This window comes from Mus pahari, chromosome 5 (assembly GCF_900095145.1).
Source record: "Mus pahari chromosome 5, PAHARI_EIJ_v1.1, whole genome shotgun sequence".
NCBI classification, from domain to species: Eukaryota; Metazoa; Chordata; class Mammalia; order Rodentia; family Muridae; genus Mus; species Mus pahari.
In genome coordinates, this window is record NC_034594.1 from 124775583 (window position 1) to 124792105 (window position 16523).

Sequence of the window (16523 nt, forward strand, 5' to 3'; positions counted from 1 at the left end):
GGCAATGAGGAGGGCAAAGGCATTGACATGGTGTGCGCATAGCCCATGGGCAGCCTACCGCAGACATGTCTAAGTTAGTTGGAAGAAGATTCTTCTGCATATCCTCCCCTCTGCCTGAAACTTGCTGTAAGATGGTGTCTGTTAGAGCAGGACACTAGTGCTGACTGCCCCTAGTGGTTCTGCCTCTGCTGTAATACCCGCTTCTAGTTGGCATTGCTGGATACTACAGCCCTGCACAGAGGTCTGTGGCTGAATTGTCAGGCCCTGTTGTCTGTGCTGTTACTGTCTTTGTTCTTCCCCATGCCTTTGAGACTGAAGTAGGTGCATATAAATGTTCATCTTGAACACTCCAGGCCAAACAAGCTCTCTCAGCTGGATGCTTAGCACTGAATACCCACTACCCCATTGGGAGGGACCACACTGCCAGGCAGAGCAAGGAAGGCCTGCACCTGTCCTATTGGAGTTCCAGACTCGTCACTCGTCTTAGCGGCTGGTGCCACCCATGAATATGATACCCTTGGAGACTTTGAGCTCTTTAAAAGCAGAGGCTTTATTTTATTCCCCGCATCAGGGCTGGTCTCAGATCAGATGCCTAGCAAGTGTTTCTTGATTGAAGAGATTTTTCGAATGAACGCTACCAGGATTCAGAGTCTGGAAAGTTTGCAGGTTTTGCTCATCAGGAAAGGCTACCTGCAAGAGGGTGGGCATAAGATGGTTCTTGAAACTGGGAGTTTGGGGAGCCAGCGGAGCCGATGGGAATGGCTGGCTTCTGGGTACCATGGGAAAATCCAGGTTTACTGGGCAGAGTGCTAATATGGGTTTTGTTTTCTGGTCTCTCAGTGATAACGGAGGCAGCCATCTTGAAGAAACACAACTTATTTGAAGACAACATGGCCTTGCCCAGTGAAAGTGTGTCCAGCCTGACAGACCTCAAAACCGCCATGGGTTCAAACCAGGCCAGCCCAGCCAGAAGAGTATCTGCCGTTCTCCCGGGAGCTCCAGATAATGAGCCCCCAAGTAGTGAAGTGTTCCAGGAGCCAGAGGAAAAGCAGGAGCAGCTTGGGGTGCCAGGCTCACTGGCCACCTCTGTGTCCAGCTGTCCTTCAGGTGGGGCTGGGCAGGTGTCTGTGCCCAATGTGGATAACTCGGCTGGGGGCCCTCTCACTGGAGAGAACACAGCAGGACCCCGCAGCTCACACTCATCAGAGGCGGAAGCCGGGGAGACCCTTAAAGATGAGGAGCCAACCTGCAAAAGTCCAGAGTCCAGCGCCGTGCCAGGGTCCCTGAAGGAACTGAAAGAGTTGTTGACTGTGACGGTGTCCGTAGAGTCTACCCCGGTGGTTGAAAATGATATCCACAACGGGACACCTGTTCCCCGAGAAAATAAAAAAGAAGAAGAAAGCAAGATCCACCCAGAAGCCAGCCACCCCGCTGCCATCCAGCAGGACAACTGTGAAGAAAGGGAAGTCAGAGAGAAGGAGGTCCATTCTACGCCTTCGGAAGCTGAGGCTCCTCAGGTGGACTTGGGGACACTACCAGAGGGTGGAGGCTCTACCTCTCAGTCCACCAGTGGGGGGCTCACTGAGAACACCGGCTGTCCAGGCCCCGTAGAGGAGCCATTTGAGGCTCAAGAGCCCGCAGAGAAGATGCTCCCAGCCATAGTTTCTACACAGGACAGCCCCCAGGCAGGTGAGGCTGAGCATTTGGTGACAGTCACACCTCACGAAGATGCCACGTTAAGTTCTAACCCCATCTGTCCCGTGGAGAGCAATGAGGTGCCCCAGGTTTTCGGGGATCAAGAAGTGCTGGGAGGGGAGGATAGCTCAGCCCTTGGGATGGATCCAGAGCAAGTCCATGATACTCAAGTGCATGCGTGTCAGTGGCTGGTGGAGGATACCCCGAGCACTGACGTCCTAGCCGTGCATGATTGTGATGTGAGCTCCCCAGAGCAGCCCTCAGAGGAGTGGTAGGAACAGTTTGCTAAGCCGTTTTTCTTTTAAAACTGTCAGTCAAGGGGTCTTAGTTATGGGGTATCCTTGGGGGGGGGTGCATGTGACTTGCTATAAAAATTATGAAATTATTTCTTTGATTATGGTGAAGCCAGAGGAAATGTCTAGAGGGTGTGAGCACTGAGCTGTCTTTGGGGAGCTGAAGCACTCCTTATGAATGAATGAATGAATGAATGAATGAATGAAGTTCAGTAGAAATGGGGAAGGAGAACTGGAGCCTTGGGGTGAAAGGCAGTTTAAGGGGCTCCAGAGAGGGGGCAGTGTGGAGCAGGAAATGACACCTCAGTATTCCCTTCACTGAAACATGGTACACATTTTGAAGTGCACTTGAAGGCATTCTAAACAAGCACGTGCAGGACGCCAGCCACACCACCCCCTCAGTCGGCTTCACTGTCTCTTGTCCATAGTCAGGCCACACGATGAAAGAGGAAGGCAAGAACCAGGCATCCCTGTCCTGTAAAGTACCCAGAGCCAGACACAGCTCATAGATCTCAGGTGATGCAGAGCAGAAATCCAAGGTGAAAGGTCTGTGCGACTATCTAGACCTGTTCCTAATCCTGCTATCATTCCTGGCTGGTTAATTTTGTTGGTTTATATTAATTAATCACCTTTTAAGGAAACTCAGATGGGGCAAGAGATTTCATTGGCACAAATTAGCCTCGGGCTGTACAAAGCGCTTGACTAAATGTTCTAGCTCAAAACCTGCCCACTACACAGACGTTATTTGAACAGCTCCCGAATGCTCTGTTCGTCACAGTAATAAGTAAGAGGCCAGGTGCTTTGCTTCCTATAAATTAAAAGGCTCATGAGAATTTAGTCTAGAAGAAAAGAGTATTTATTCCAATTTTTAAGTTTTAAACCATGCTGGCTTTCACTCTTCCCATTCACAAGGTTCTGGTTTATTTTCTGAGGGAGGGAAGGAATTAATGAATGAATGAAAAAAAAAAGGAATGAATAAAGCTATTTAAGTTTACCAAAGACTTTACCAATGTAGAAATTGTTTGATCATTCAACAGATTGTTTTCTTAGGTTCCCCATCAGGCACCAAGCCTGGGGATACCGTGATGAAAACACCAGTGTTCCTTCTTTCTGAAGGAAACAGAAAGGGATTCACCTCTAAAATAGATTGCAACCCCTAACTGTCAGTGTAAGAGATAAATGCGCTCAGTTGCAGTAAGATGTCCCACATTGGCTTCAGGGTTGGTTTTACTCAACACCGTCAAGCACCTCCTTGAGAGACGTTATCCCACACTTAGCCGTTTAAGCGGGAATTAAGCTATCTCCCTCCCCACCCCTATCACAAAGACGTTCTGGGGCTTCTAAGTCATAGAGGATGAGTAACGATCATACCAGTATCTGCATCCTTGTGTCCATGAGATATCCCACGATTAAGTGAGGAAGGACTAACCAGTCTTCTCACCAGTAAGTGAGGAAGGGGCAGCCCATCAGGCTCCCCACTGGCCTTTTACCCGGCTTTTAGCATGGTGCACCCAAATTATGTTTACTTTCACCACCTCCTCCTTCCTTCAAGGACTGACACTGGGTTAGTCATCACTTGCTATTTCTGCTGGAAACCCGTGTCCTTGAATAATGGCTTCCTGCTTGCCAAGTAACTTTAATATCCCAGGGCCTAGGATAAGGACTGACAACTATCATGCTACTCAGGAAATGTGGGAGCCAAACACCTGGCACGATGCTGTGCAGGGGGCTACTTGGGGCTTGCTTTTAGGCAGGGAGATGTTTCTGATTAAGCTTTCTGACCTTGTTGAATCTTCCCATAAATAAAGTCCAAAGCTGAAGAGGCAGATAGCCAAATGGCCAGCAGGATGTGAGATAAGACAGAGCGCCAAGAGATCAGCACCTAGCCCCACAGATTCTACCCTTCTCTCTCAGAGAGCCACGGCTATTGTGGAGTCCCAGCTCATGCCAACCCCGCTCCAGAGCCTCTCACCTCCCCTGCCTTTGCTCACCTCCTGTATCCCATGAGAATCTAAGAAGAAGCGAGAGTTCATGGCACTGAGTTGGCTGGATGAGTGTTAGTGCCAACCCAGAAGGCCAGAGAAGAGTAGGCTCTAAGTAGCACAACATTCTAGAAAACGCCAAGAGCACTTCCATCCACACTCCACACAGTCAAGGTCTCAAAAACAGGCAAGACAGCGGTGACATGGCAAGATGGACAAGGACCCTGCAGTGCACTAAAAATAGTCTCTGTGTGTGGTAACATGTCTAACACTTGTCTTGCTTTTCATAGGTTTGTGTGTGTTCTAGTGTTTTCATGGGGGACCAAGGCGATTGTGATCTGAATGTGCTGTTTCTGCCTTGGGCAAAGCTCTTGCAAACTCCTGGTTCATGGCCAAATCTCCAGGACTTTAAACTAGTTATGTTACTTACTGACCTTTTACAAAGAGATTTTCCTTGAAAAAAAAAAAAAAAAGACTTGTTCCGGTAACCTTGGCACAGTGTGTGAAATTATGCAGTAACCCTACCACACAGGCACACATGCAAAAACGCGCGCACGCGCACACACACACACACACACACATACACACACACATACACAACACACCCCACATTTTAAAAAGCATTTTGGAGACTACAAGGTCAGATTCCAGTGTCTTTTTCAGAGGGATCCAGTGTAAAGAATTATTCTATGGACCCTCATGTTTGCCCTTGTAATTCTTTAGATTAAAGCCTGTGACTTCTGATTTTAATGTTATTTTTGTGAAGTGTTACATGAGCTGAGGGCGTGGTTTCAGGTCCATGTAACACTTCACTTTGCCTGGCCGTGGGGGGGGGTCCTAGTTCAACCCCCAAGTGGTGGTTGGGGGGAGGGGAGGCTACATGATGTATGTGAGATATGCTGAATAGCCATTCATGATTTCAATATGGCGGGAGGTTTGATGTCATTGGCATAAACCATAACATAGTGTCACGATGTGAGAATGCCTTCTCTACCATAAACACACATGACCAGGGATTTGCTTTCTGAAGTCTGGGACTTTGGGAAAAAGAATTCCACACTGTGGTTCATTTTTGCATTCACCACACAAAGCAAGTAAACTAAGCACATGATGTAACCATGCATGTACTCTGCCAAGTGCCTATGTGCCATGGAAACACTCAGCCCTGCACGGCTGTCCTGATACCTTTAGTTAGAATGGGGCTGGCTCCACTCAGCCCTGGACGGCTGTCCAGATACCTTTAGTTAGAATGGGGCTGACTCCATCTTTTCAGTAAATGTCACAGTGGAGCTGCAGGAACAGTCCTTGGAAGTGACAAGGTGAGTCACTCCTGCTGGCTCCAGAGACTAACTTCTCTTGTTGGGGAGAAGTCCACCGGGGCACCACTTAATGTCCAGTGAAATTCTGCTTTGATAACACGCATGCTTATTTTTCAAGGAATTGGATTGCATCCATACTCCAGCCATGGGCAATTACTCTTGATATAATTGAACGGCTGTTCAAACTGAAGTATATTTTCAGCTGGTGGGACTGAGTAAAACATTCCTTCCTTCTGTAATTATAAATAAAAGTGTTTACTTACTAACATTCACAGTTGCTCATTTATCCATGAATTCGCTTGTCCAAAAAAAAAAAAAAAAAAAAAAGTGTTGCTGTGTATCTCCTTGATGCCATGAATGGTAAAGAAACACAAGAGACTGCAGCAGTCTTCATCTATGGTGTCAGTCCTAGCGCTGTACCAACAACTTAACTCAGGAGGAAAAAAAAAATACAGAGGAGGAATCAAGGACATTAGGGATGGGATGGGAGACATCCCTGATGCTCTGTATGGTGATTTGTAGGATGGTTGACAGGTCATCGCTCCCTTCTCTCTGCAGATCAAGCTTCCCATGCGTGAAGGTCACTTAGAGTGGCCTCTCCAGGATTCTGCATAGCCACACTAACAGATGGGAGTTGACTTAAAACTCTGCTTGGGCCTCCTTCTTAGATGAGGTGGTCATTGAGTGAGAGTGACTTAGGAAGGACAGGTGGAGGTCTTGGGGGTCACTCGGATCCGCCTCTGCTTGAACAGCTCAGTCTTTGTCACATTCTTCACCTATTGGAAGCATCTGACTCTCCTCCAACCAGCCAGTTCCTCCCACCTTCCTCCTCCTCCTCCTCCTCCTCCTCCTCCCTGAAAGAGTCCGGATACCACATCAGAACATACCCTCTACTGTGTTCCCATACCACTCAGCATTATTTTCTTTAACCCTGATTTACTCCCCTACTTCTGGTCATCCTCTCACTCCACTGCAGCCATCTGATTTCCCTATGCTTTGGGGGAAGGGATACTTCAATCTGAGTTCAAAGCAGCACGCTTGCACACAGAAAATGCTCAACACACATTGGAAGAATTAATTGATAAAGACCCTCCATCCTGGGTGGAGATAAGGGGAGACAGGGCAGATGATGTCCCTTCCTTCCACACAGGGCTTGGGAGGCCAGCTTTTTACTCACACATCTTTGGCCTATAATCCTAGTCTTCTTATTCTGTTGATTAATAAAACTGAACTGTGTGTGTGCACACTCAGATCTCTAGGAGAAGGCTGAAGAGCCATGTCATTTTATATATATATATATATAAAGCTAACTAGTTTTCATGGTAGCAGGCAGCCACTACTGGATTTTCCTAAGGTCTCTTGGATGTAAACTATCCAAGCAGGCTAGGAAGTTCCCCGTGCATTACAATTAGGTCTGAGAAATATAAGCAAATGGCCAGGGACAGCAATGCCATTAGCAGGCCAGTTCTCCTCTTGGAGCGGGGCAGGGAGGAAGCTGCAGCTCCTGCTTTGCTGAGACTTAGAGGGAAAGGTGTCCCAGAATTCCCTTAGGCAGCCCCTTACCTAAGCTCTTCCTAGAAGCTGCGTTTCCCATGCCTGCTGCTCTGGACCTTCTGCAGACGCAGCTGGGTCCCTGATTTGTGTGAAGGCCATGTGTTATTCCTGTTCTGTAAAATCTTGTGAGAAAGACTGAAATGAGATGTTTGGGGCCTGGTGGTGCCCCACTTATCGGGAGGCTGAGACAGGAAGACCACTTGAGTGTAGGAGATGGAGAACAGAATGAGCAACGTAGTGAGTGAGACCCCCCATCTTCAAAGAGAAAATTAAAAACAAACCCAACTGGTGACAGTGGCTCATGCCAAGTGGATGGAAACAGGGAAACTAAAGTTCAAGGGTGTCCTCAGCTACACACTTAAGTCCAGGCCCGCTTGAAGCCCATGAAACCCTGTCTGTACAAAAACAATTTTAAAAAATAATAATAAAAATGAAAAGGTATTTGCTTGGTTAAGGTTTAAGATATTTTAAAGATGTATTTATTTTTATTTTATAATGTGCATGAGTATTTTGCTTGTATGTATGTATGTGTACTATATTTTTGCCTATTGTAAATGGAGGCTCTGGGTCCCCTGCACTGGAGTTAGGGACAGCTGTCAGCTGCTGTGTGGGGTGATATGTTGCTTCTATACTATGAGGTTAATTAGAAGACAATAAGGAGGGGGCTAGAGAGATGGCTCAGCGGTTAAGAGCACTGACTGCTCTTCCAAAGGTCCTGAGTTCAAATCCCAGAAACCACATGGTGGCTCATCAGGTATTTACATTATGATTCATAACAGTAGCAGAATTACACTTATGAAGTATCAACGTGATAATAAAATAACAGTAGTGAAAGGCCACAGCATTAGAAAGGTTGATGATGAGATCTGACGCCCTCTTCTGATGTGTCTGAAGACGGCTACAGTGTGCGTAGATACAATAATAAATAAATCTTTTAAAAAAGAAGACAATCAAGGAGTTATGGCCAACACATGTATCCTCTTGATGTGAATGACAAAACACCTGTGACAGATGCACTTTATAATTTCAGACAGGGACAGGTTTGCCTGTAGCAACTAGCCATAGTTTTTAGAAAAGGCAGTCATCAGTGGAGGGATAACTTTAAATATATGCGTGATTTTTTTAGATGAAGCTCTTTCCCTCTCTCTGAATCAGAGTTTCCCAACCTTTCTAATGCTGTGGCCTTTCACTACTGTAATTTTATTATTACGTTGATACTTCATAAGTGTAATTCTGCTACTGTTATGAATCATAATGTTAATACCTGTTATGCCACCCCTGTCCACAGGCTGAGAACCACTGCTGTAAATTAAAGCAACCTCTGTTATACCCGAGTCCTGTGGGAAACCCGGGAGAGCTCAGGAAGTACAGAGTCTGCTGCAAGCGTGCATGAAAGTCTTTTTACTGAAACCGAGTGAGCTCCAGTTCTTCCAAGCATTCCAGGCTGATGCCGCTCTTCCTTACTGTTTAAAACCTGGTTTTGAGACCTATACAATTCTATTTATTTGTGTGGTGCTAGGGCCTCGTGTGTGCTGGGCCGGCACTCTACCATGGAGGGACACGCCCAGTCCTAACGCCACATGTTGAACATGCCATGGAACCAGCAATTTTCTTCTCTTCCCATAGGGATGTTTGTGGAACTCATGATGTTCCCAGTACCTCCAGTTTCCCGTCTGTGCGTCCACTCAGCGGTTACTGCTGTAAGCGTTGGCTTTGTACTTCAGTATGTGCTACCAAAACATTTTAATGGTTTCCTGTGTTTTGACTAATGACCAGATGGACAGCTGGAACTGCCTTTGGCTACATTGTGGCTTCTCATTTCTTCTACCCTTCTTCACCCCTTTTCTTCTACCCTTTCAACCCCTAACACTAGATAAGAAAGGAAGGGAAAATAGGGAGGTGTGAGAGGAAAAGATCCCTGAATGAACTTAGAGGTTAGAAAGGGGGTGACATTATCGTTAGACCACTTCCTGCTGGTTGGGGACAGGGGTTCCTTTGGGCAAGTTTGATCTTTTCTATCAGGTTATCTGATTTCTTCTTGTTTCTTCTTTGTGCATGACTACTTAACAAACCACAACCAACAACCCACCCCACCTCTGTTGGCCCTAGCATTTATATACCCTCTGAAAAGTCCCCACAATTCCAAACAACACACAATTGCACAAACTGTCTGTAGTTGGCAAAGTCATGCCCCTGCCTGAGCATGATGCAAATCATAGTCAGCGGCTGTGTACAATCTGAAGCAGCCCCAAATCCCACACACGGGATTAAAATAAAGCCATAATAGTTGTGGTTTTTTTATTAGATATTTTCTTCATTTACATTTCAAATGCTATCCCCTTTCCTAGTTTCCTCTCCGAAAATCCCCTATACCCTTCCCCCCTCCCCCTGCTCCCCAACCCACCCACTCCTGCTTCCTGGCCCTGACATTCCCCTACACTGGGGCATAGAACCTTCACAAGACCAAGGGTCTCTCTTCCAATTGATGACTAACTAGGCCATCCTCTGCTATATATGTGGCTAGAGACATGAGCTCTGGGGGTACTGGTTCATATTGTTGTTCCTCCTATAGGGCTGCAGACCCCTTCTGCTCCTTGGGTACTTTCTCTAGCTTGTGTTTTTTAAAGAAACCAAAATTCCAGAATTGTCACTATAGACAACTATTAGAGAAGAGAGCTTTGTATAAATGCCTAACAACATTCAGCGGATCATACACTCATGGGGGTGGGTTCATCCAGTGGAGAGCCATCCATTGCGCCTGCATTTCCTATCTAAAGCTTTTCTGACTGAGGATGAGAATTTCACTGTCTCCCCCAGGAGTACATTCCATCTGCAGACAATGTAGTTACAGCACAAAGATATTCTCTCCGCTCCTTTCAAACCACCCACAACCATAATTTCTACCCATGTGCTCCACTCTGTCCATCCGGGCTGTGCTCACCCTGCAAACCTTTCCTAAGGGCAGCTTTCAAATATCTCCAAATGGCTGAATACCCCCAACTCTCCCCTTCCTTCCTCTCCCCTCCCTTTCTCTCCCCTCTCCTCTGTTCCCCTCTGCTCCCCAACCCTCCCTGTCTCTCTCTTTTTCTCCATGGCTTTGAACTCCTGCCTCGAATCAATCTTCCTTCCTTCCTTCCTTCCTTCCTTCCTTCCTTCCTTCCTTCCTTCCTTCCTTCCTTCCTTCCTCCCTCCCTCCCTCCCTTCCTTCCTTTTAGATAAACCAATTCCTTGTGTTTTGTAAAGTTCCTCACAACACTCTGAGCCCATCAGCGCCCTGCATCCTAGTCTCAGTTCTTGGCTCCTGCCTGCCTCCCCACAAACCTGGATTCTTCCACTTGACAGGAATGCAGGAACAGACAATCCCCCTCCTCTCCCTCCTCCTCCTCCTCCTCCTCCTCTTCCTCCTCCTCTTCTTTTATTTGCCTTCCTCCCCCTTCTTGCTACAGCTTTTGTTTACAAACACAGGGAAGATAGCCCAGATAAAAATGATAAAAACTCTAAAATTACAATAAACATTTATATTTATGTTTCCAGGGTTATCAATTCTGACTCCTGAGAAAGTAAAGTTTGTTGCTTGTCAGCCCACTATTTATTTCTGAACAAGTAGAACTCAGCAAACATCTGCTTTCCATTTCTTTATTACCACTGCTGCTGCTACCACCACTATTATTTGTGTGTGCGTTTACATGTATAGGTACATGTGCACATGTATGCACATGAGTGTGGAGACCAGAACCTTGATCAACTCTTGTTCCTCAGAAACATGTTTTTGAGGTGTGGTCTCTCACTGGCCTGGCACTTGCCCATTAGGCTAGGCAGTAAGCCCCAGGGATCTGTCTTTGACGCCAAGGGTTGAGATGACAAGCCTGTACTCACACACATGGCTTTTTTATATAGGTTCTGGGAATGAATCGAACTCAGGTCTACATGCTCACTGACTGAGCTTTGAACTTTATTTTTAGCCCCACTGCTTTGATCTCTGACCTTAGATTATATAAATCTACTCTTTCACGAAAATAATTCTTCCCAGAATACAATTCAGGAAAAAACAAGGGCTTTTGTAATGTTATCTACAAAGGCTTCCAGAGTGCACTAAGTCTCTACCAGGTTTGTCCTGTCAATCTCCTTTTGACATTTCCCTATTCCCTTTTGAGGATTCTAATGGATGTTTATTGACCAAATACTTTACATTCCATAGATTACATGGTACAAGAGTTCAAGAGTTCACAAAAGGTTAGTCTAGAAATAAGAATTTGGTGATTGAAGCTCTTGGGGAGTAGATGGAAAAATCTCTAGACATGTGATCTAGGGTAACATCATTTGTGGAACAAGGAGAAAAAAAGGACAAGTTTCTTTTGATTTGTGTTGAAGTGTTAAGGATGAAAAGCCAGAAGGCACAACTTGAAGGGGTAAGTGATCGATGTTTCAAGCGGCACAGACAGCTTGGGTTTGATAAGGACGGATTGTGTCTGTTGTTTATATTAAAAAGCCATCAGTACCTTGGAAGGACAGCATCCAGATTGTACGAGGATGTGGGGACAGACATACTAACTTCTCTTCATCTGCCTTGGGATGTGTTATACCCCAACTGGCATGTTCTAAGTGCTAGCTGTGGTCTGACTGGTACGGTAAGCTGGGGTCGTATCACTTAGTGACCTACTTTGTATCTATGAACAGCACATCACACCATATTGAAGTTGAGGAGGAAGATTATTTTAATTATTATGTTTTGGGGGGCAGTACTATGTACTACACCGTTCAACAGACTCATATGCAATATAATCTGCTTTTCTGTCACCTACATGACACTTGCATCCGTAGCAGAAGAAACTTATGACTTCCCATGCTGTGGCCCCATGGTAGAGGTCTGAGCTGAGAACTTACGTTGGTTAGCTTCATTTCTTTGTTCTCGCTTGCAGAAATCGTTGGCATAATTCTGTCATCTGCTGTATTGGCTATTCTCCCGATTTTCTGTCTTCCATAGACTTACCGACTCACTTATTGTTCCTATCCATGTTAGCAGTAATGTCACTTCCCTTACCTTCAGGCAAGAGCCGGGAGGTAGAAAGTGGAAGAGACAGATGCCTGGGTCTGAAGCCGGTAACAAGTGTCAAAGGCTGAGATCAGGAGTGAAGCTAGGGGAGTAACTTCCTTATCAGAAGTTGTTCGAGGAGGAGGAAAGGCAGCAACTAAGGAATAGTGGGGGACCCAGGGACAGAGCCAAATGACAGCCTGAAGAAGAGATTGAATACAAAATAGTGGGGGACCCAGGGATAGAGCCAAATGACAACCTGGGTGAAGAGATTGAATACAAAGAACAGGTCAAGAATCTAGAGAAAGTAAAGGATCAGCCAAAGACTCCCTGGGCTCAGAGGAGGGAATGAACGAGCTGGCACTAACCTCTGGGGCCTGTGCTGGCTTTTATTGCCCCTTTCCCACATGCAAAGGCACAGGTCCTTCACAATTCCAAGGGCTCTTGGATAAAGAGGGCGTTAGGACCTTTGTGTGGATGCTCAGGTAAGCCACTCCCAACTCACCTCATTACCTATCTCTACTTCATTCACAATCCCCGCCTTTTTCCAAGGAGATAAGTCACAGGAAAGCCAGGGAAAAAGGAAAGAGTATGGCGTCCCTGGTGTTAGGTTCCAGTCTTCTTTTCTCTCCTGGAAATGCACCCAGGATTAGCACTGCGGTGCTGGGGACTGAGGCTGGGGCCTTGCATGTGCTATGAGCACCCTTCCTCTAAGCTACATCTCCCACCCCTGGTTTCCTTTGGTGGCTCCCCTGACCCTCATTATCCTCCTGCCTCTGCTTCCGAGTGTTAGGACTATGGTGGTACACTATGGTATTTGGTGTGTCGTTAGTATTATTTTTTAACATGTAATAGAGCTAAAACTAAAAAAAAAAAAAAAACTGAGGAATGATAAGAGGCAGCCACCAGTCCCATCCTGGCTGGTGATAAGGCAGAATGCTGTAACCATTTGGGAGAGCAGTTCAGCATTATCAGAGCCAATCATCCTGTTACCATCAGATTCCATAATACCTAGATATTTATAGAGCGATGAAAACTTTTGTTCATACACACACTTATTCCCACATACCTAGTGTTGTTGTCTTTGTAACTTTCAAGAGCTAAAGATACCCTACGTGTCCATCAGCTGGAGAATGGACAAGGGAGCTGAGGTACATTTGTGTCATAGAACTCTACTCAACAATAAAAAGGAATGCTCTACTGATAATCCCAGGAGCAAGAGTCTCAGAGTAACTAGGAAGGGTGAGAAACACCAGACAACATAAAAGCTTCCAAACTGTGTGAGTGTTTTTACACAGCGTGGGGCAATCTGATGCTTAATCTGATTCGCTTCCCTTGAATTGAGACTTACATAGGAGATTAGTACATTGCACCTTTGGGTGTGTCCACAAGGACGTGTCTAGAGACAATCTCGATTGGATCGTGAATTGATATATTGTGGATATAGAAATGCTTCACAATGCCTTTTTTTTTTCTGTTTTGAATAACCCTGGTTGTCCTGGAACTCACTCTGTAGACCAGGCTGGCCTTAAATTCAAGAGATCTGCCTGAGTCTTTCTCCCAAGTGCTGGGATTAAAGGTGTGGACCACCACCACCACCACCTGATATATAATAAATATCTTAACACTTAAATGGATTAAGATTTTGAATAGATCACAAGGAGGTAGAATGTGGAAGGTGGGGGCAGAGTTGCAGGGAAAAAAACCATTGGAAGCCTGTCACTGGGGCATAGACCTTGACACACTCCCTTCCTGTTATGGTTTTGCTCTGCTTCCTGTCTGCCAGGAGGTACATGAGCATGCCCCATCAGTCCAAGAGCTCAAATGAATCTTTCTTCTTTGTCTCCCAACTATTTTAGTAACAGCTGTGCAAAAGCAACTGATACCATGTAGTAGGAACTTTTCTGTTGCTGTGATAAAACACAGTGACCAAGGTCAACTAAAGCCAGAGTTTATTTTGACTTATATTTCCAGAGATTTAGATGTCCATAAAGATGAGGAAGGCAAAGCTATGGGAGCAAGAAGCCGAGAGGTCACATCTCACCTGCACACAGGGGCAGGGGGCACTGGAAGTGAGGTGAGGTTATAAACTCTCAAAATCCACCCTCAGTGACATACTTCCTCTAGCAAGGATGCACCTCCTAAAGGTTTCATAACCATCCTAAACAACACTACTGTAATGGCTATTCCTGGTGGTCAACTTGACTATGTATGGAATGAACTACAAACCAGAGTTGGCAGGCACACCTATGACCCAGATCTTGAGGCTGGAAGACACAGGTTTCTGACCTGGATATTGGCACGGAGATCTTCTAGCATAGTGACCATGAAAAGCTTAGTGGCCCAGGCAAGGAAGTAGAGGTCTTTAATCCCAGGAGACTGAGGAAAGAAGATCTCTGCATTCAAGGTCAGCCTAGGACAAAGCAAGTCCCAGATCCAGGTGTGGTATCACACATCTCTAATCTGGGCCATACCTTCTGCTGGAGGCCTATGTAGGAACAGTGGAAGAAGGAAGACTCGCTCTTCTTCACCTGCTTGCACTTACTTTCCAGCACTTCTGTTGGAACCTACTTCCACAGAAGATCAGCTGGAACAACTACCCTCGTGGGACTGAGCAACTCCTAGATTCTTGGACCTCCCATCCATAGCTGCCCATTGTTGGGTTAGTTGGACTGTAGACTATATAGAGACACTCTATAAGTTCTGCGACTCTAGAGAATCCCGACAATTACAACTACCAACAGGAACCAAGTGTTCAAATACGTGAGTCTGTGCAGAACATTTCTTATTCAAATCATCACATATAGCAAGGAAAAGTAGATCACTGGTTGCCAGCTGTTGGGACAACTATGGGGTCTAGCTATGAAGTGGCAGATGAAAGTTCTGGGAGATGATTAGATTGTTCTACAAATTGATTATACTGACTGCACTGACTGTGCAGTTGTCAATGCCCCTTAAACTATGTATTAAGAAGGTTGAAGGGTATAAAAGCATCCAATTTTCCTATATGTAAATTTACCTCAATAAATCTTTTTTTTTTTCTTTTTCCAAGACAGGGCTTCTCATGTAACAGACCTGTCTGTCCTAAAACTCACTTTATAGACTACGCTGGTGTGAACTCATAGAGATCTACCTGCCTCTGTCTCCTGAGTGTTGGGATTAAAGGCATGCTAAAATGTTTTAAAGAAAATATTTAAAAATATTTTACACAATACACTTATTTTTTGAAGATTTCTACATGCATACAATGTATTTTGATCATATCCACCACCTGTTCTCCCCAAATCCTCCTGGGCCTACCACATTCTTCTCCCAATTTCTTCCTCTTTAAAAAAAAAAACAAAACAAAAAACAAAAACAAACAAACAAAAACAGCCCACTGACCTTAATTAGTGCTGTCCATATAATGTAGAGAGAATCTCTTGTGCATTGTATGGAAGCATGACCTGTTAATAAAATGCTGTTGGCCTATTAGCCCAGGCAAGAAATAGGAGATGGGAGTTCCTGCAGAGAGATTGGGATTGTGGGATAGAGTCAGGGCCAGGAAGGCTTACCCTTAACTTTGAGAATGACAGTTACATGAACCCGAAGAGAGGTTGCTAATAACACGGTGGGACTTAAACTACAATAAATGAGGTAATTGAGTTATGAGCTAATGGGAACAAGCTAGTCTCAGCCGTTGTTTTGGGAACTTGGGTATGGGTGGAAAAGCCCGCAGTTACAAAGGAGAGACAAAGCATGGTCAACCTACAGTGGCCACAACACCAGAGAAAATGACTCTCCCTTCTGCAAGCCATCAGCTGTCAATAACTCCTTAACACATGTGTCATTATGAGGCTCTCTCCCTAGAAACAGTTTTAAATGCTCCAACAATTGTTAACAGGCAGCTGTTAACTATATTATGAAGCATGTATGTCACCTAGCATTGCACAGCAGCATTGCACATTTTTCTACCTAGTGATAGCTTTTTCTATGGGGGAGAACCTATCTTCAAATCAGCCTTCTCTTTGTTCTTCTGTTTTGTTGAGGAAGAGTCTTACTATGTTGTGTTGGCTGGCTCTGAAGTTTTCATCCCCCTAGCTAATCCCCCGAGTTCTAGGGTCTTAGATATGTGCTTCCATGCTCAATGAATCTACCTGTTCTTGAGTTAGAAGCCACCAGCTTTATTGTGTACTCTCCCTCGCACCTAAGAGCATGGCTACATTCTTATCAGTAAGACACACTCATGAAATTCCAGTTCTAAAGACTGAGGAATCAGGAGTTGGTTACCTATGGCAAATCTAATCTGAGTGTGGTGGCTCAGCAGAGTGATAACCAGCCCTCATAATGGCAGTGATAGATATCCAGGAGCAGTGTTCCTCCTTTAGAATTGACAGCTTCTTTAAGTCAAGATCTTGGACTTCCCAGGATCACATTTACATTCATTTAGATTTGAAATTAATTCTTAAACTGTCCAGCCGTCTAAGAATAAAGGCTGATAGAATACACATTACTAACCAAGGTTCCCCCAGACCCTGACCATGTGGATAATGGCTCTGCCATGAATACGCTGACTCGGACCATTGTTGAGATAAGTGGTTTTGTCAGGTAATGTCGGTCCCCTCACTACTACACAGAAGAATCGCAGCAAGATACAGCCCGACCTACT

At 45.3% G+C, this 16523-nt stretch overlaps 1 protein-coding gene across 1 annotated transcript in view; it reads left to right on the plus strand.

Moving 5' to 3' along the window:
* Niban1 (niban apoptosis regulator 1) overlaps window positions 1-4714 on the plus strand; it is a 152270-nt gene extending 147556 nt beyond the window's left edge. The window contains exon 14 of the mRNA XM_021197880.2: window positions 841-4714. Within this exon, the coding sequence (XP_021053539.1) occupies window positions 841-1970 (1130 nt within the window). The 3' untranslated portion in view covers window positions 1971-4714. The remainder of the gene's footprint in view (window positions 1-840) is intronic.
* The last annotated feature ends 11809 nt before the right edge of the window (window positions 4715-16523 follow it).